The 21,156-nt window shown below is 37.6% G+C and overlaps 1 protein-coding gene across 1 annotated transcript in view; it reads left to right on the forward strand.

Moving 5' to 3' along the window:
- KIF16B (kinesin family member 16B) overlaps positions 1-21,156 on the forward strand; it is a 191,809-nt gene that overhangs the window by 101,410 nt on the left and 69,243 nt on the right. The window contains exons 17-21 of the mRNA XM_065401493.1: positions 5,376-5,429; positions 6,618-7,976; positions 16,067-16,225; positions 17,071-17,176; positions 18,105-18,155. Of these exons, the coding sequence (XP_065257565.1) occupies positions 5,376-5,429; positions 6,618-7,976; positions 16,067-16,225; positions 17,071-17,176; positions 18,105-18,155 (1,729 nt within the window). The remainder of the gene's footprint in view (positions 1-5,375; positions 5,430-6,617; positions 7,977-16,066; positions 16,226-17,070; positions 17,177-18,104; positions 18,156-21,156) is intronic.

Here is a 21,156-nt window from a genome sequence, read left to right on the forward strand (position 1 = left end):
CCAATTAGGTTTTTTCTGTAGCAGAGCCAGAACTTTGTCTAGGTTTACTAGTGTGACAGTAATGTAGTCTGAATTAGTGGTTACTTTTCAAAAGCTCAACAATTGCCAACAGTGTTACTTGAGACAGATTAGTCCATCCAAAACAGGCTGTAATTGCATTATCGTAGATACACTGTGTGGTAACTGTTGCTAAATGTTGACTGATTACTGGAGATTGCTGTACTTTCTACATGTTTTCTATGTAAATGGGTCTTTCTCTGCTGTTTTCATACAGTGAGAATTTTGTGTGCCTCATGAAGAGATAACCTTTTGTATAATAATGCAGTTCCCTAAGGAATTTTGTAGGGATTCTTTTTGTTCGGTTATGATGCCTTCAGGCAGGGCTAGTTTTACTCTTGTTGTCGATCTGTAAAATGTAGTGCCACATTAAATAAAATTTTGGTTTAATGTCCAAAATGTTTTGTTCTGCTTATTTTCACCCTTCGTCTCTTATCCGGTGTCATTCAACACTACTTCAGCTAATAAGCTATGGATAAAAGAGAGCTTTTGCTAATAGATTTATGTTGAAGCTTTCACTTGAGAATCTTGTGTAAGTTACATTTTACTATAACTTTAAAACCACTTATGAGGAAACCTTGATCTTGCCATAGATTTAGCTTTTTTTAATTAAGCATATAAATTGGGGTGCTAAACTAGTATTGTAACATCTTTGTAGTCTTACCAGCACTCAGTCTTGCCTACATAGTTGTGCATCAATAACAGTACACGTTGTGCTGCCTAAATTAAGCTATTGGAGTATTGTGCTAGTAAGAATTGACTTAATTTACTCTGCAGCATGTACTGAAAGTCTTATTTTTTTCAGGGATAATGATGTCCATTTAACTCCAAATAAATCAGATTAAATTCCAGTGTTGGAATTGTGCAAAAGAACAAAGGCAGCTTTTAATCCTTATTTTAAAGTTAATGTAGAATTTCTTCATTTTGATTACACTACTCATGATTTTAATAACTAATGTATGTTAAGGAAATGTAAGGATTTTTTCACTGAAGAAGAAAAATGAAGAAAAAAAGCAAGTTACTGTGCTTATGCATGTAAAATTGATAGTGACATGATGGTAGTGCTGAAATTTTTTTTTTTTTTTTTTTTTTTAATATACTTTCTATGCATTTGAAGCTGATTTTAGTAGTTTAGTTTCACCTAACACACTCCAAATGCTACCAACAAATAATAGAGGATGTGGAAACAAATAGCTATAAATCATATAAACTTCAGCTGACCTTTTCGTTGGTCTCTCTTGGGAAATTAATAGAGTCAGAGCATTTTTGAAGGGCTCTGAGGGAGAAAGCTTTTCCTCTGATGGATCACTGAGTTGATGGTTTGCAATTCTATAGTACTCTTTTATCCTTAACCATTGATGAGGTGGCCTATATACACTGCCCTCTCTGGCTTTCCCTTCAGAGTCGTCTGGTTCACAGATGGCCTGCAACAACTGAAAGAGGAAGGAGATGATGAGAGCTAGAACAATGATGGAAGGCTCGGAGGGAAACTGATCAACTCATAAAGAATTTAAAAACTCTTATGCAGTAGTTGTGTGGGAAGGCAAGTAGAGGTTCTTTGTCTCTAGGAAGGATTTTGCAAAATTCTCAGTTTTGTTTTGGGTTGTAGACGGCTTGGTGAATCCTGGCTGTGTCCACCTGAGTGGTGATTTGAGTACTTTCTGTTGAAAGGAAATTGTTTTATGGTTAAACTGCATTCTGATTCAGGCCAAACTTGGTGCATCTTTGTCACGAGGAGGCAAACGTTACCTCATCTCTGCTTGAGTTTTAATCAGTGGCACTCTCAGGTACTGAAAGTGTTGGGAGAACATGAATCCATGTCTTTACTAGTTGCTGAAGGCCAGCAGGGAAATGCTTACCCTTGTATTGATGGAAATTGTCAACATTTCCTTTTGAGAGAAGCTGGCAATCTGATGCATTTAAGAGTCTTTGGTATGACCTATGCTCAAGAAACCATCACAACTCCTTGTGGTAAGGATTACTGACAAGTTTGTTGCAAGATAAGTCACAGTAGGTAGATGCCTCAGAATTCTCTGACCCTTGTCTGGGTACTAACTACTACTTAGTGATACATGAAAATCAAATGCCAGATATTCAGCTGATTTAAATCAGCCTAGCTCCATTGAAATCACCAGTATACCAGTTTACACCTGGCTCCAAGTATTCATGCTGGTATTAGATCTCTTAGCTGTCTTTGATACTATTGACAACGAAGTTATTTTGACATGCTTTTGATCTTGATAAGAGTTGATAGTATTGCTTTAGGTGGGCTTGGTCCAGAGAGGAACTGCTCTTCTACCTATAGGCTGCTCTTGTATGAAGTTCCCCAAAGTCCACTTTTGTCCTCTCCTTTGAATAATATGTATATGAGTCCACCAATAAGGAAGCATATGGTTGTGGTGTTGTTGTTTTTAGTATGCAGTTTACTAGCTGTATGTAGTATGACCCCGACAGTGCGGTTGAGTTCCTTTCCCATGTCTGGTTGAGGTGTTAGTGTGACTGGGAGTTAACTGTCTGAGGTTTACCAGTCCTGGTAAAACAGAGGTGAAATGGAGGAAGGCAATGAGAAAGATAACAAATTTATGTCTCTCAGTATCTGGCAGGCACGCTTCCCCACTGTATTACCTGTGTCCGCAATCCGATAGTCTGGTTATATTCCTGGTTCTTGTTGGATGGTCACTTTTTATTGGTACCCAAGGCAACTTTTCACTTTCATTTTTTGAAGAGGTTGCATCCTTTCTTTCTGTTACAGACTACACTGTTGTAATTCATGCTTTTTATTACCCTGACACTAGACTGCAGCATTGTGCTGTATTTAACCCCATTTCTGAGCTAAAACTAGAGCAGAATATGGCAACATGCCTAAGTGAAGTGTTCCATCACGATCATATACAGCCAGTGTTTCATGATCTGCTCTGGCTTCTTGTGTGTTTATGGATGGAGTTCTGGGTGTTGGCATTGACCTATAAAGTGCTAAGTAGCTTAAGGTCTGTCTTCTGGAGAGACCTCTTCTCTTCCTGTACCATACTACTGAAGTTGAGATCAGCAGAGGCACACTAGGTAGACATCCCCTTGAGGTGAACACAAGTGGCTTATTGGTGAGATAATCTTTGTGAGGATTCTATTCCTCATGTTGGCCTACAGTAACTCAAACCTGTTGACGTTTAGGGCATGCTTATTCTCTTTAATGGAGCTTTTGAGGATGAGGGATGATTAAGGCTAAGATTTTTGTCATGGATATTTTTAGTAAAAGTCGCGGACAGGTCACGGGCAAAAAAGAAAAATTCATGGAAGCCGTGAACTGTCCGTGACTTTTACTAAAAATATACCTGACAAAATAGGGATCTGCGGGTCCCCACACTGCCTGAAGCAGGCCAGCTGCGCAGGGGCTAGGAGCTGCCTGCAGCAGCTGGGGGCTACGAGTTACCCATGCCGCCCTCAGCTCCAGGGGTCCCCCACTGCCCGTCGGGGCCAGGAGCTGTGAGGTGCCCCTGCCTCCCATGTTGGCCAGGAGCTGCAGGGTGGCCCGCAGTGACCAGGGGCTCGGGGAATTCCCCCGCTGTCTGCGGTGGCTGGTGATTCGGGGATTCCCCCACTGCCTGCGGTGGCCAGAGGCTCGGGGGTCCTCTGCTGGGGGCTCAGGTGTACCCCCTCCAGCAGCTGGGGTTCCCCCACCGCCCGCAGTGGCCAGGGGTTTGGGAGCCCCACCAGAGGCACCGGGGATACCCTGCAGCTCCCTTCCCCCCACTTGAGGCAGGGGGGACCCTGGAGCTCCCGACCACCTCAGGCTGAAGTCACGGAGGTCGCTGGAAATCACAGAATCCGTGACTTCTGCGACCTCCGTGACTAAATCGTAGCCTATGGGTTGATACCTACAGAAAGTGGGATTTGTTATAATTCGTTTCACAGTCATAAAGTTATGTGTATGGAGTATTGTGCGGTTTGTTGTTGATTTCTACTGTATTTAAACTGATTGATAGGAGTGCCTAGAGTACAAGAAATCCAGTTTTTTAGCTTTTTATTTAAATATAAACAGTAAATGCTTACCGTATATTCCATCTTCTAATTGCACCTGCCCCATACAATACTTCTTTTTCCCTTTCTGTGGTGGACAGTTGTACTATTTGCAGAAAATAATATTAAATAAAAGCATATGTTATGTATTTATACTAATATTGTTAACTGAGTCCTTAATATGAAAATATTTCTTATAAAAATGTAGGTGATGCTCCTGGGCATGAGACTCTTAACCAATGTTTTATTTTATTTAGATTTAAATAGTGTGTGGGGGGGGGGAAGAGGGAAAGACTTCTGTTCAAGAGCTTCAGGCACCTGACACTTCTAATGTTACATAATATTCCCAGCAGTGTTAAAAATACCAACAACACCCTCAGTTACCAAAAACCCTGTTAATCCAAATATTTTGATGCCCTGAAATGGGGTTTTATACCATGTTTCATTTTATGTCGGCCTGATGTTCTTTTTGTTAGCTGTATTAGAGCGACTGAATTACTATGATTATTTGCTTTTTTGGAGAAAAAATAGCTTTCATGCTCCATTTAGGTCCTTTTGAAATTCAAATACCTTTTAGCTTTCTCAAATTTGTGCCCAGTTAATAAGCCAAAGGAATATGAAAGTTGAATAACAATCATTGGCATATGAAAAGCATGCTTAGGAAAAATAACTGTTTAATTTATGTGAATAGCTGTTTAGTTTAGAGTTACAATGTGATTGACTGTTGCTTAAAGAACCTAACAAATGTCAGAAAGCAAAACTAATGGTCTGAGCGTTTGCTTTTTTTAAAAAGCTAATTTTGTAGATAGGTTGTTGGCTTTAAAATATTCTTCACTGCTTTTCTCTTGCCTTTTTTTCTATCAGTTCCTTTCTTAATTGATCACTTTGTTTCTCTCTACCTCCTGTGGCAGTCTATTCCCTGTAAAAGGACCAATCTGTCTAAGGTAGAGAAACTCAATTTCTATATATTGATTGCCATGTCTGCATATAGTTAACTTGCAGAGGCTGTGCTAATCCTTTATCTGTCTTGTTTAACTTTACTATTTAAATAGTTTCTTCCCAGAAATTCATTTACTTTTCAGCTTCCATACAAGTGCCCAGCAGCACAGAATCTAATTGGTGGCCATATTTAAGGAAATGTTTTCAATTCTTATAGAGCATATTAAGCTATTATAAAACTTGCCAGGCCACAATATTAACGTAAACTTTTAAAACAGACACCATGATGTAAAATGTACCATGCTTTATTTCTGTTTTGTAATTTTCAATAAATGACACTCCTTTTCCCCATTTTTTTAAATTAGACTAGAATTTGAGAGACAACAACGAGAGGAACTGGAAAAATTAGAAAGTAAAAGGTAACTTCTATCTACTACCCATCTGAGGTATTTATGCCCCCCATAATCTCAGTGTCTGTGTGCCTCACAATCTTTAATGAATTTATCCTCAGAACATCCCTGTGGAGTAGGTAAGTACTATTGTCCCCATTTTACAGATGGGAAACTAAGACAGGGAGGCAAAATGACTTGCCCAAAGTCACACAGGAAGTCCAGGGAGTTGAAGCCCAAGCCCTAACCACTGTACCATCCTTCCTCACTATACTCACTGTGGTTGAGTATATATGAAGGCATATGTATTATTTGAGTTCAGATTTTGTTGTCTGTTTTCTGTATATTTTCTTTTGTTCTCTTATTTTGTCTGAGTTTGAATATTTTACTTATTCAAGGCTAAATGATTGGCTGTACAATGTCATTATACTAATCTTCAGACCACTGCACTATGCAGATATGTGTAGCTTGGCATTTTCTACACTTCCTCCTAATTAATCTTGACCCCCCCCTCCCCTCCTGCCCTCAAAGAGACTGTGAGAGGAGAATTATATTCTGTATAAGAAAGAGAAGACAATTTGTCTCTAGGAGACAGCAGCTATGCCCACACTTCCAACCAAATGTGCCAATTACAAGAGGAAGTTCCCTAAAAGAGTGAAATTTGATGGATTAAAACAATTGACTCAAACAAGATTGGAGGATGTGAATTTTTAATCTAATCATTGTGTTCATGCCTGAATCTTATTCTGCAGTGCAGTCATGCAGTGTGTATTTAATGAATATTATTGCATTGGATGGAGTTATTGTGGTTTAAACATGTAGTGCTTCTACTACTAACATGAATTGTAATGTAATTTCATATACCTACATTTTAAAGATAATTTAATGATAGTTCAGTATATGTCAATACTGTAGTGTATCTGCTTGTCAGGTAAAGCTTTGCTCGAAGTAATTTGGATCTGATAACTATGTTTTTCTCCAGAAATTGAGTTAAATATAAGCTACTAAATTATGAAGGCATGTTACTAACATGAGGCAAATAAAAAAAGGCTGAAATAAAATTGTATCTTTAAACAAAACAATTCAAGTTGGTATGTGTTCTTAGATCCTCTTCCAAACCCTGTTAACTTTTAGGAAAATATTAACCATATTAGGGAAAGGGAAGGAATGTTTTGAAGGTATTAATCTCATATACATATTGTACATATTTTATTTTAGGAAACTGATAGAAGAAATGGAAGAAAAACAAAAATCTGACAAGGCAGAACTAGAAAGAATGCAGCAAGAGGTGGAGTCACAGCGCAAGGAAACAGAAATAGTACAACTGGAAATACGAAAACAGGAAGAGAGCCTGAAACAGCGAAGCGTTCACATTGAAAGCAGGTTAAAAGACTTGCTGGCTGAAAAAGAGAAATTTGAAGAAGAAAGACTACGAGAACATCAGGAGATAGAATTTCAGAAAACGAAACAACAGGAAGAAATTTTTGCTAGAGTTAAAGAAGAACTGCAACGCTTGCAAGAACTTAATAATAATGAAAAAGTTGAGAAAATGCAGATTTTCAGAGAACTAGAAAAACTTAAAAAGGAAAAAGATGAACAGTACATCAAGCTGGAATTAGAAAAAAAGAGGCTTGAAGAACAAGAAAGGGAGCAGGTGATGCAAGTGGCTCACCTAGAAGGACAGCTTCGAGAGAAACAGGTCATGATACAGCTACTCAAAAGAGGGGATGTGCAAAGGGTTGAAGAAGAGAAAAGAGAACTTGAAGATATTAGAGAATCTCTCTTGAGGGTCAAGGAAGCTAGATCTGAAGGTGACGAAGACAGTGAAGAATTAGAAAAAGCACAGCATAATTTTATGGATTTTAAAAGAAATCAATTAGAACAATTAACTATTTTGGAGAAAGACTTATTTCAACAAAGGGATCATCTAGAAAAGGAAGTAGCAGATGAACATGAAACTCTGGAACGTTTAAAATATGCACACAAAGAACGGTTAACCCTCCTCAAGAAAGACGATGAAAATGTTGTGGATGCTGCACTGATGGTTGAAGAATTTGACAAGATAAAGCTAGCAGAATACAGGCTCCAGTATAAAGAGCGCCAGCTTCAATACCTAATGCATAATCACTTGCCAGCTTTGTTGGAAGAAAAACAGAGAGCTTCTGAAGTCCTTGATAGAGGTCTGCTAGGGTTAGACAATACTCTTTATCAAGTTGAGAAAGAAATGGAAGAAAAAGAAGAACAGCTTGCGCAATATAGAGTCAGCACTAACCAACTGCAGCAGCTCCAAGAAACATTTGAATTTACAGCCAACATAGCTCGTCAGGAGGAAAAAGTTCGGAAAAAAGAAAAAGAAATTCTCGAATCAAGGGAAAAACAGCAGAGAGAGGCACTGGAGCAAGCAGTAGCTAAATTGGAAAGGAGACACTCTGCTCTGCAGCGTAGTTCCACAATAGACGTTGAAATTGAAGAGCAAAAACAAAAACTTGCAATTCTGAATAGCAGCTGCAGTGAACAGGCAGGTCTGCAGGCTAGTCTAGAAGCTGAACAAAAAGCCCTGGAACAGGATAGAGAAAGGTGAGAATTACGGGGAACATCAATTTAATAGACTCTGTACACAAAGAAGTGTGTGTTGCCTATATTTTAGATTGTAGAAAAGAGACTTCTCTGTTTCTTAGTATTCCAGTTCCACAGTGCATGTAAGGTGGTTGTCCCCAGAAGTGAGAGGGTATAGTTATGAACTCATTCTAAAGCCTATATTTCTTGTTTTTCTATTAAGTTCTGTTCAGCTACTTATCCCGTCTTCATCAGCAGAGTATTTGTGTCCATTATCACAGTATTTAAGTTCCTTATTTGAACATGGTTTTTTCCTATCCAGAAAGCTCAGCTGAGCAAGGGGCCAACCACACATTCTATATTTATACAGAAACAATTATCATAAGTGGTTTAAGTGCATGCATAGATGTTGCTTTCCATCTTTAAAAATAATTAGAAATCAAGTTAAATAAAATATAAATGAAGGAATGCGGTCATGGTATTGGGTACCTCATCTTGATCGAATAAAGCATAGCTTTTGGCGGCACTGACTAAAGGCTACTTAGTCATTGTAATTGAAAACTAGAGAACAGTCAGAAAGCACCTAGTTATCATGACAAATTAAAATGGTATAAAAGTTGGGAACTGATATGTATGGTAAATGTCAAACAGTAATTCTTTGATAGGGCTTAACATCCTCTTACATACCCTTTTTGTCTTAGGAGTAAACAGACATGGTATTTAATACTTGGTAATTTACTATAAGACTAAAATCAAAGACTAAGCTCGTGTTGGAAACACCCTAATGAAAGAGTCCTACAAAAAACTAATTTATCCCCTCACCAGCCAGTCAACATTCATAGAATCATAGAATTGTAGGACTGGAAGGACATGTCGAGAGGTCATCTAGCCCAGTCCCCTGCACTCATGGCATGACTAAACCATTATCTAAACCATCCCTGACAGGTGTTTGTCTAACCTGCTCTTAAAAATCTCCAATGATGGAGATTCCACAGTCTCCCTAGGCAATGTATTCCAGTGCTTAACTCCCTTGACAGGAAGATTTTCCTAATGTCCAACCTAAACCGTCTGAGACGGGTCTTCTTGGGGTGCAACCTGGAACTGGGATATAGCTGGGCCCTCTGTCCCTCCAGCCTGGGCTTCCTATCACATTGTGATGCTGTTGCTAAGCCACAAACCTCTGTCAGGTACTGTTCTTACACAGACATGCACAGTCAGGGACACACCCAGCTGAGTTACATTAATGTTTCTCTCAGTTCACTCATGAACTAACAATAGAGAGGCTCCAGTCGATTCTCCCAGCTCCTCAGCATAGGACCCCAGGGCTGTACTGTCTTGCCCTGGTCAGATGCCTGACCAGTATAAGTTTATTATCCAGTCTGCCCCTCCCTCAACGTGGAGAGGACATGCACCAGTTTTTGTTCCTGAGCAGATTTTCCAAGCACTTTAACCAAAATGCACTGTTTTTAGATAAAATATAAAACAGATTTATTAACTACAGAAAGATAGATTTTAAGTGATTATAAGTAATAAGCGTACAGATCAAAGTTTTATTTACGAAATAAAAGTAAAATCGCAAACTGAGTTCTATAAATTAGACAGGATTTGAATCAAGCAGTGTCTCACCTGGTAGATGGTATAGTTTCTTAATACACAGGCTGGGATTCTTCTTTCCAGCCTGGGACCACTTCCCCCGTTCTAAATCTTTGTCCTCCAGATGTGCTTCCAGGTGTGGAGTTGTGGGGGAAGTGAAGCCAAGGGATGATGGCACTTCCCCTCTTTTATAGCTTCTTCTAGAGCCTTTGCTATGACGTGGGTCAAGCAGTCTCCATTGTCTACGCATGCTATCTCTGAGAAGTTCCTATTGTATACAGTTCCTAGGATAGTTGTTGTGAGTGTGGACTCCCTTTAATGGGCCATCAGCAGCATCTGGCTTCTCCATTGTTGTACCTGCCAGGATGGTTGTGGATGTTCCCAACCTTAAAACATATTTCTGTAACACACACATAGCAAAACTTCATAACTTCCCATACAATGATAGCACATACAATCCAACAGGATATTAATGCTTAACAGGTCAAGACTTTTAAAATGATACCTCAATGAGGCATACTTTGTTCAAAACATATTTTAATTATATGACATATGTGAATATGGGGGTGCCAGGATACAGTTTTGAGCCACAGCATGCCACACCATCCTTGCTGCAATTTAAGCCCATTGCTTCTTGTCCTAACCTCTGGGGTTAAGGAGAACAATTTTTCTCCCTCCTCCTTGTAATAACCTCTTATGCACTTGAAAACTGTTATCATGTCCCTTTTCAGTCTTGTCTTTTCCAGACTAAACAAACCCAATTCTTTCAGCCTTCCTTCATAGGTCATGTTTTCTAGACCTTTAATCATTTTTGTTGCTCTTCTCTGGACTTTCTCTAATTTGTCCACATCTTTCCTGAAATGTGGAGCCCAGAACTGGACATAATACTCCAGTAGAGTCCTAATCAGCACGGAGTAGAGCAGAAGAATTACTTCTCGTGTCTTGCTTACAACTCTCCTGCTATTACATCCCAGAATATTTGCTTTTTTTGCAACAGTGTTATGCTGTTTTCTCATATTCATCTTGTGATCCACTGTGACCCCCAGATCCCTTTCCACAGTACTCCTTCCTAGGTTGTCATTTTCCATTTTGTATGCATACAACTGATTGTTCCTTCCTAAGTGGAGTACTTTGCATTTGTCCTTATTGTATTTCATCCTATTTACTTCAGAGCATTTCTCCAGTTTGTCCAGGGAGGCTCCAGCCAATTTCCTCCCAACTCCCCAGTCATGCATCCAGAACTGTACTGTGTTGCACTGGTCAGAAGCCTGGCCAGTGTACATTCATTACTTAGTTCGCCACTTCATCAAAGGAAAGTGGAAATGCACCAGCACTTTCCCAAGCACTTTAGACAAACTCACTGTTAAGGACAGAACATTAAAAAAGTTTATTAACTATAGAAAGATAGATTTTATGTGATCATAAGTGGTAGGCATAAAGGTCAGAGATCGTCACCTTAAGAAATAAAAATAGAAACACGCGCTCTAAATCCTAAACGTTTAGTCTAAGCAAAAGTTGACTCAAGCAGCGTTTTTCACCCTGGCAGATGGTACAAGCAGGTCATAGTTCCTCAGTACATAAACTGGGACTGCCTTCCAGCCTGAAATCAAACTTCCCCAGTTCAAAGCCTTTGTCTTCCAGACGTGCTTCCAGGTGGTGAGATGGGGGGAGAGAGGCCAAGTGTCATTGTCTCTCTTGTATACTTTCTTCCAGCTTGCTGGAAAGATCTTGGCTGTGATGTTGGTTAGTCTGCCCTAATGGTGTACGTGCCTTCTCCGAGAAGTCTCTGGGATAGTGGATTGCGTGTTGATGAGCCATTAATGCCGTCTGGCTATTGATGGCTACTCCTTTGTTGTAACTGAAAAAGGCTGGTTGTGGGTGTTCCCAACCTCACAACATATTGCAGTAACACATATAGCAATACTTCATAACTTCCCATACAATGATACAAGGATATTAATGTTCAGCAGATCAGGATTTTTAAAATGATACCTCATAAGGTATACTTTGTTCAAAACGTATAATAATATCACAGAGGTGAATATGGGGGTTCCAGGGTGCTACTTTGAGGTACAGAGTGTCACAATGATGTCATCAATAGACTTTTTAATATTCTATCTTCATCTGTTGGCTGGGACTATACCCCAGCACTTAGATGAAGTATGGAAGAGGTCAAACACAGGGAATTCAGCTAAGGAAACTTTTGCCTTTCAAAAAGTGAGAAATGTTTCACAGTATCTAGGGCCTGAATTAAATCCCTTTGAAGTCAATGCATCAGGCCCATATTGTGTGGAAGAAGGGCACTACTGCAGTTAAAAAAAAACAAAACATAATTATCATTGTTGTCTGGAGATAAAAGGAAAGCTTTAGAACATGGCTTTAAAATGGCTTTTTCGTGAGAGAGTCTTGAAAATTTGTGTTTTTTGAAACTCAAAGTAATTATTTGATCCTCCTTTCTCCCACACTTTACACTGCTGCTTTCTTAGGCTTGGTCTACACTAACCCCCCAAATCGAACTAAGGTACGCAACTTCAGCTACGTGAATAACGTAGCTGAAGTTCGAAGTACCTTAGTTCGATCTTACCTCGGTCCACACGCAGCAGGCAGGCTCCCCCGTCGACTCCGCGGTACTCCTCTCGTCTAGCTGGAGTACCGCAGTCGACGGCGAGCACTTCCGGGTTCGATTTATCGCGTCCAGACAAGACGCGATAAGTCGAACCCAGAACTTCGATTGCCAGCCGCCGAACTAGCGGCTGGGTATAGACGTACCCTTAGAAAATAATTCACACCGAATAGGTCAGATAAACATTTACCTGTAGCCAAACTGACTCTTCTCTATTGTTTTTTTTCAAATCATTATTTCAAAGAATGAGTTCCTTTTCATTCTCCTCTCTGGAAGAAGTTACTTTGATATCAGTTTATGAAGTCTACCGTAGGTGCATATGTAATTTAGCAGGTTTGCTTTATAGCTTTTCTTCTAAGAACTAAATATTGATGTGTTTTTACATCCCCTAGCCATCTTTTGTACATGGGTAATTCAGTTGTTTTCTGAGCATTCGGTAGCTACTTACATTGTACTCGTTTTAGTAACACTGATGTTTTATTATTCAATTAAGCAACCTGACACTTTGTGTCTATATATATATATATATATATATATATATATATATATATATATATATATATATATATATATATATATATACAGATTAACATGGAAGCCAGCTAAGCTCAGGTTTATGAAGCATATATAGTTGCCTACAGCTTTTATATCTCTGCCTAGAATTCTGATTTTGTAAATGATTCTCAAATGTACTGAATATTTATTAGACTATTTATGTCAAGTTGAGGCCCAAATTGCTCAGATTCTCTGAACAGGCTAATTAATGTAAACAGTTTTGCATCATAACTGGAGGTGGTTGCTATAGTTAAATGTCTAATAGCCTGTCTGGGATAGAGGTAATGTCCTTCTGGTTGCTTGGCAGTTACAGAGCATACTAAAAGCAGTAACTTTACAACAAGAAATAATTTTAACAGTTCCCAAAAGTGTGCAAGACACATTACAGAACAAATGGAAAAGCTTGGTCCCTACCTTGGGGATAGTATAGAATAGTTGTATATATTAAGTAGTTAACTTGACTACTATAACATCTGTAGTTAGCTACAAATAAGAGTTGCAGAGAAAATAGAAAGATGTGGTTCTTGCCCTGAAGGGCTTTCAAGTGAGGGAAATAAACCATAGGAAAGGGACTGGTTGAAGAAGGAAAACAAGATAACAGTTTCAAGATCACATGGGTAACCAAGGAGAGATTTAGGACCACAGATTCCCTTAAATCACTTGTGTACTTTTTGAAACTCTCTCCATTAGTTTAGTAATATGAAGGTTTTGATGGTTCAGTGAAGATACTGGTCCTGATTCACTTTGCACTATCACCACTTTAAACCACGTTGACAATGTAAAGGGGTCGTTTTACTCCTCCTCCCTGTCTAAGACCATTTAACACAGAGGTGGTGGTATAAAGTGGTCTGAGTAAAAATATCAGGCCCACTGTGTTGATTGGGGTACATGTAGTATATGCCATATATGTGCATAGATATATAAATACTGTTTTTGACTTCTCTTGAGCGTCATGGAGTAAGAGAACCTTAAGATTAAATTAAGTAAGATTGTAAATTTTTCAGGACACTCATATTGTACTTTGTTTGTGGTTTTCAGAGTACAGCACATAGTAAAATGGATTCAGAGTACTGTCCAACACCTCCATTCAGGAATGCATAATAAATTATACACATACATGCGCCACACACAATGTTTTTGTTTTTTATTGTTTAGTAGATATTGTCATTTGTTTGTTTTTCAGCAGCTTCAAATGCTGTCTAAATCCCAACCAGCAATAAAATGTCTTGCATTGTCTATTTTATGACATCTTGCTGCATATGATCTCTGTGATGGTGTCTCGTCAGGCTATCAGGATATGAAAGGAGAGGCTCCAATCTGTATTAGCTAGACAAAACTGTTAAGTCCAGTTTTCAGTTAAAGTAGTCTAGGAATAAGTGATCACTTTGCAGTGAGCTGTCAGTCCTTTGAAGTTGGATACACATTATTTTTCTCAAGTTCTCATACCTTATTACTAAATTAATTGTAGTTCCAAATTCTCTCACCTATTTGTAAAGATATATTTCGGGAAAATAAAGACTGCCAAACAATGGTTACAGCAAATGAACTTGTGCTAGGGTTAAAATGCATACAAAATTGTCTCAGTTGGTACAGTATTGTCATTTACCCCTAATGCAGTAGGAAGAACACATCACCCTAATGGCTGTTTTATTTTTGAGTTAGTGGATCTAGAAAGATGAATACAGCCAGAGTATCACAGTCTCCCATCAGCTTTCTCTCAAGATTTTCCCCCACACTGAATAGGTTTGTTATCTTCTGGTCAAAAGGAAATGGTGGCTTCTGGCCATGGAGCTAGAGGTATACTTCTGTTTAATAGAACTTCATTTATCACATCCCCAATCCACTACGTTCCTTCCCCATTTTTATTTTTCTGTACTGAACTCAGAGTGTATAGAGCAGTGGTGGGCAACCTGTAGCCTGAGGGCTGCATGCGGCCTATCAGGATAATCTGATTACGGGCTGCGAGACATTTTGCTGACATTGACCGTCTTCAGGCATGGCCCCCCGCAGTTCCCAGTGGCCACGGTTCACCATTCCTGGTCAATGGAAGCTGCGGGAAGTGGCGGCCAGCACGTCCCTGTGGACAGTCAACATCTGCAAAATGTCTCGTGGCCCACAATCAGATTACCCTCATGGGCCGCATGTGGCCCGTGGGCCGAAGGTTGCCCACCACTGGTGTAGAGCAAACGCAATACTGTACATTTGAGGATATATGACTGAAAACTGTGAACCTATAAAATAATGTATATCTGCAAAGATCAGAATTTTTATAATTTCCCTTTCATTCACAGTGATTGATCTTTTTCATTTTTGTGTTTTTTATTTTTAAATTACAGGTTGTTTTAAAAAAAAAAAAAAAAAAAAAAGCTACCTTAGAGACAGAAGTTGTACAATAAGCAGGGAAGGCTACACAACCAATCCATGGAAATATACAAGCTAATTTAGTCTAAACTACAATACATCTGAAAGATGCAGATTACTTAGTTGAATTAAAATTTATTATACGAAAACAATAAATATGCTAGGAAGTGTTTTTATTTGTAATACTTGATGTCTAAAGTATTTTCAGAGAAAAATACTCAGCCAGAATGTGAGCGACTTATTATGTGCATACATCAGCTTTTGTGACATATGAAATATATTTGAGAATGTGAGGAAACTTGTGTTTGGGGAAAATGATCTATTAGTCATTCAAAATAAATTCTAGCTCTGTATGGTGTTTTAAAAGGGTACATTTTCAGATTACAAGATACCTGAACAAATAATGGGATTTACATAAATTATTGTGCAATTTTTAGGGTGTTTTTGTAAATAGACTCTGTCATGTTGTTAGATTTTCTTCATTTCTGACTCTAGTATTGTCTTTTGAGTTCAACCAATTTTTCCAGACTAGCAGCAGAATAATTGAAATCATTGATGGAGTTCTAAAATGAGGTAAGGTTTTTCAAGTGGTTCTAATAGGCCAAGTCTTATGAATCAATCTAACTTTAATGAGCTAGCTGAGACATTAGTTGCATTGAAAGTTACAGATGTTGATTTATTGAGCTAAAATGCTTCTATTCTAGTCTGGTTTTCAGATGATAAGTGTATACGTCACTATCTAAATATGCATTAATAAAAGAACATTTATTAGTATTTCTATGACTACAGACATAAAGACCATAGGGGGTAAGATCTTGATTTAATTATACCACCACCTAGTTATCTCCAGTCTTATCTGTATGCAAATATTCTTGGGAATCAGTGTGTTGTAAGTAGGGAACTTAAAACACTGCAGATGGACATATTTCTTATTTTGAACAACATAGATTTTGAAATATATTTTAAAATCTACTTATAGACTGGACCAGGAAATTCAACAGCTGAAGCAGAAGATCTATGAAGGTGATGGTGTACAAAAAGGGTATCATGGAACAGTAGAGGAGAGACTCTCTCTCACCAATTCCCCTACCAGCCCTACAAAGTCACAGTCCCATTTTATTCCACTGGTTGATGACAGGTACATATATTGATTTTATTCAGACTTAATATGATTTTAAACAATAGTGTTAAAGTATCACTGAAACATTCCAAACTCTGCGTAAGTGTTTTCAAGATTGGGTCTTTATTTAGTAAATTATCAAAATGGTCCTTTAATTGCAATCTAGATAGAAACATGCTTTGCCTTTACCACTTTGAAATGTTTTTTATGATCAGTAAGCTTCTCTGAGATATATGCTGTATTAGAATACTACCTGAAGAAACTTTAGGCTTATATTTATTTTAAATTGTTCCTAAATTTAATTGTTTAGATTTGCTTAAATGTCTGCATGACTTACACCTTTGCATACTAAAAATGACAAAGTAAATAAAATTATAATAAGGGAAGCAGCATAGCAAAACATTAAACAAATTAATTCCATTATTTTCTCTTTCATTTCATTTTACACTTATGCATATAATAATTAGTATAGACTTTTGAAACTTTCACTGTGTCTGCAGGCCAAAATATTGTTAGTCTGCTTATTTATAGTGTGTGTGTTGGCAAAGTCATGAAAGGAAACTGTTAGGTTAAAAAAAAGGTAAAATACAAAGGCAGCATGTAAATAGAGACATTTATTAGATGCTTAACCAAGGGTCCACTAATTGTCAGTTATTAATTCTTTTGCCTTTTTAAGTTAAAGAAAAACTGGTGAAAAAAATCATAACTTTTTGGGGGCCAATAAAGTCTGTCCACAATGTTCTTATATTTAAAATTTATACAATGCTTAAGATGAATAAACTATTCAAAGAACGCTTTAAAATACCCATATTGATTGTCTTATGAATAAATTTTTTATTGTATGTCTGTTCATTTTTTAAAAGAATAAATGCATTAATTGAAGAAGAAGTGCAAAGGCGTCTTCAGAATATTCACCACACATCTGAAAATAACAGTATGGGCCTGTCTCAGTCTACAGAACTTCTAAAGGTGAGCAGAGTCTGCTAGGAAACATCACTTTTAAAGATACCTTCAAAATCATTGGTTTAATTCCTTTATCCACATTCCTCATGTTTTCTCTGGATTAATGTAATTTTAGTTTATCAAATAATATAAAAACAGTGGCTGTATTTTATTTGTGAAGAGCAGAACAAACACGGTTCCAAATTATTTTTGAGGAATTTAGTTTTATATCCTGACATTAAATCGTCTAAAGGTTGAAATACTTTGGTTTCAAACAGTAGTAGATCAAAGCATACTATGGAACTTGTACATAGCAGCAGGGTGTACACAGCTACTTAATGCGCAGCATGCTAGTGTGCCGTAGAATCTTACACACACACACCAGCTTGCCATATGCTAAATCACTGACAGTCACTAATTAAAATCAAGCAGTAAAATCCCAGCTTCATCAAAGTCAATGGGAGTTTTGCCATTGACTTCAATGGGGCTGGGATTTCACCCAATATTTCCATGATGTCCTGCATTGCGGTTATTTTCAGTGAACTGCATCTTAATCTAAGTTTCTTCTCAGATATGTAGTGCTCAATGAAGATATTCTCTAAATGGCACCAAAGCCTTTAACTTTTCCAAATTAATATGAAGAGTTTTTTACTCCCTCTGCCTTTTATTATGCTTCTGTTGATGACAACATAAAGTTCCATCAAAATGAATACTGAATATTTTTAATAATATATGCTTAAAAATGAACAAGCCATTCTTGTTAAAATTCACTTTTTCCTAATTGAAAAACGGAATAGTTTATTTCAGCTGTAAGGCAGTATCTTAGCAAACACCAGTAGAAGATGATGCATATTTTTGACAGTTAAGTTGATTACTTTAGGTCTGTATTGCTATAAATAGTTCAACTTTTATAGCAAGGAAACTTTTTAATCACATGTACCTTTTTGGTTCTTAGGCTAGTGAAATGCTTCATAATGGTACTGTTCAGCGCAAGTTGAAGTATGAGGTAGGTTATAATTCGTCAGAATGAAATAGTTGTCTTAAATTATGGCATGCTCAGTAATTAAATTTCTTAATGTTTAGCTGCATAATTAGAATTTCAAATTTACAGTAAGGTTAATAGCTAATAGAGAAGTCAAGCTATTTTTCAGGCAAAAAAATAAATGGAATCTTGCATGTTGGGTACAGTTCTTGCTTTATTTAAATAGCATATTTTTGTGGTGAAGGATTTTTTTTTCATAATTCTTTATTTTGAACAGTATCCCTTTCCTAGATCTATAGGACAAAAACAATTTATGATCAGGAACAAAATTATTTCTAATCAAAGTACACTTTAACATGTCTGGTTCCCAATTGTCTCACTACTGTAAGAGCCTTCAGAATACTAGCAGTACTACAGTGCAAATATTTGTGAACATGTCCTGAAGGTTTAATGTTAGACAATCTGAAAGTATTTTACCACTAAGTGTTGTAGGACTATAATGTTTTATTTGGCAATATCACATTTTTCCCCTAGTTCTTTCCTCATTTTTCTTATCCTGGTTAAGATCTTGAAATTTTTTAAAAGCATATAGAAAATTAGTTATCCTATGAACATTCTGATTCTTTTGAGGAAACCAAATGCAGAACTAGACAAAGTGAAATGGATACTGTACACACACACACAAATGATGGGTGTGGGGTAAAGCCATAAAGATTGTTCCTGAATCAGACCTCAATCAGTCTACTTGGATTTGGTTTCAGTTTTTGATTACTTGTAAATGAATGCACAAACCTAATTAAAATTAAACCTGAATTCAAGACATTTTCAAAGCAGAAGGTGCTTCCATTTCCCTATTTTGACTTTTTAAACAGAAAAGACGACCTTGGAAGCTACATTACAGCCTCCCTTATGACTTTAAAGATGATGATATTGGCTCTAACTTGGCTGGAGAAGATACAACCATAGCAGACCTCAAAAGACACACCAAATGTCCAGAGATGTGGAGCTTATTTTCTATTCCTGAACAAATCTGTTACCTCTCTCCATTACAAAAGGGAGTTGGGAATGAAAAGAACCAGTCGGCACTGCATTGCTTTGATTGCCTATATGATACTGAATGTGAACTGAATCACCCTAAAAATACTAACATTTTTAATGGGGAGAAAATTCATTATAAAAATGTTACATTCACTTCGCCACATAATCATGATATGGGCAATGTGGAGCATTCGCAATATAAAATGGTGAATCTCAATAATTCTGAATATGCAAAAATTACTTCTCAGGATGGGGACACCACAACGACTGAATTTGATTGTTCCCATTCACAACATCTCTCTAGTTCAGAACCTTTAGCCTGTGGGAATGAGCAGGTTAGCTTTAGCAGCACATCTTGCTTAATTCTCCCTCAGTCCGGTATACTTTCTGAAATAGCACCCAAAGAGAACAATCCACGAAACACAGTGTATTGCACTATTCCAGACCAATCTCATATTTCTCAGCAGCCAGTTGAAGAAGACCTGGATATTAGCAAAATAATCTCCCCAGAATCAGAAGCGTCATGTTCAGATGTGAGAACAGAACAGAGCTATGGCTTGGGCTATCTTTTCAGCAAGCTCTCTTGTCTTTACAAAGACACTAGTAGTAGTTTGCTCAATAGTGCTCAAATTATTAAACAAATAAAGGAGCTGGGCAGTCTGTGTGATAGAAGTGAGAGATGTGCACAAGTGGCATCGTTGCTGAAAAAATTGCCATTTGTAAAAATATTACATGTAAATGTGCCTTTCAAATCGGATATGAAGAAGGCTACACCTCACTCCATTAATGAGGACAACGCGCATATTAATAGCAGCATTCAGTCAGAACACAATATTCTCTGTTGGCAGGAGGTTAAGTGTGTATCCTCAAAAATCTCAAGCATACATGCACGAGATTCTTCTGAAGGATCTATGTACTGGTATGGAAATGAAGAAATGAAAACGAGTTTAGTGTTAAGGCAAAACCTTGTGCATTTTCCAGATGAGTTACTGAAACTTCAAGTCTGTTCTCTTGAAAGACTATTGGAGTATGTGATCTGTGCCTTACCACAAGTTTGTGCCAGTATGGATCAATTAAAAGGTGTATATTGGCTTGCTGTTGGCAATTGCAAGAAACCTGATCCAGAGCCGGCTTGTTTGCTTTTGTTCAGCTCCGTTTTGTATGCTGTTGTTTTATCAGTCAACCAAGAAGACAACTGTCAGGATTCCTTGGCAATTTTTCATGTTCTTCCAATCACCATGATAAGAGAAATTGAAGTTGGTTTTGCTGGACAGAGTGTTAGACTTGTATGCTGTACTGAAGATAGTTTACTGACAATATTTACCTATAACAAAGACTTCACGCAGAGAATATGCCATGATATACTGAGTATTTTGATTACGACATCAGATGATGATGCTTGTTTAAATCACCAGCTGCTGAAAGGTGATTTGTTGCAGCTGTCACTTCACTGGACATCAGAAGTCACTGACTTAGTTTTTGCAAGTGGAGTACGGTTGTTCTGCAAATTCCAGAGTGCCTTAGCTGACTTGGTGTACTTAGTTCATGAAAACATGGAAACTAATAAACCCCCTTTAGGAGATGTTCATGTATTGCTCTATACCACAGTGAAGATAGAAGACCATTTTAAACAAATGACCTACAGATCACTGGTTCTTACAACTACTCATATAGGACTCATGAAGGAAGATAGGGTTTTCTACCCTGTTCCTAGTTTTTTGTACACTTTACCTCAGCGGTCCCAGTTTGACAAAATTCAGTTATACTGTTTGAATGAACTCCGATGTGTGGTGGTCCCAGACAAAGAGAATTTAACAAGAATTCAGCTTGTTTTTTCTAAAATGAGCAAGGTTGGATCTGATTCAGGGATTGGTTTTCCTAAACCCCATACAAAAGAAACAAATACTCAGCTGACACTTATTCCATCATTTTTTCAAGACAATTTAAATGTTCCATTGGAAATCTGGAAAATAACGTTCAGTTCAAA

Source organism: Emys orbicularis, chromosome 3 (genome assembly GCF_028017835.1).
Source record: "Emys orbicularis isolate rEmyOrb1 chromosome 3, rEmyOrb1.hap1, whole genome shotgun sequence".
NCBI classification, from domain to species: domain Eukaryota; kingdom Metazoa; phylum Chordata; order Testudines; family Emydidae; genus Emys; species Emys orbicularis.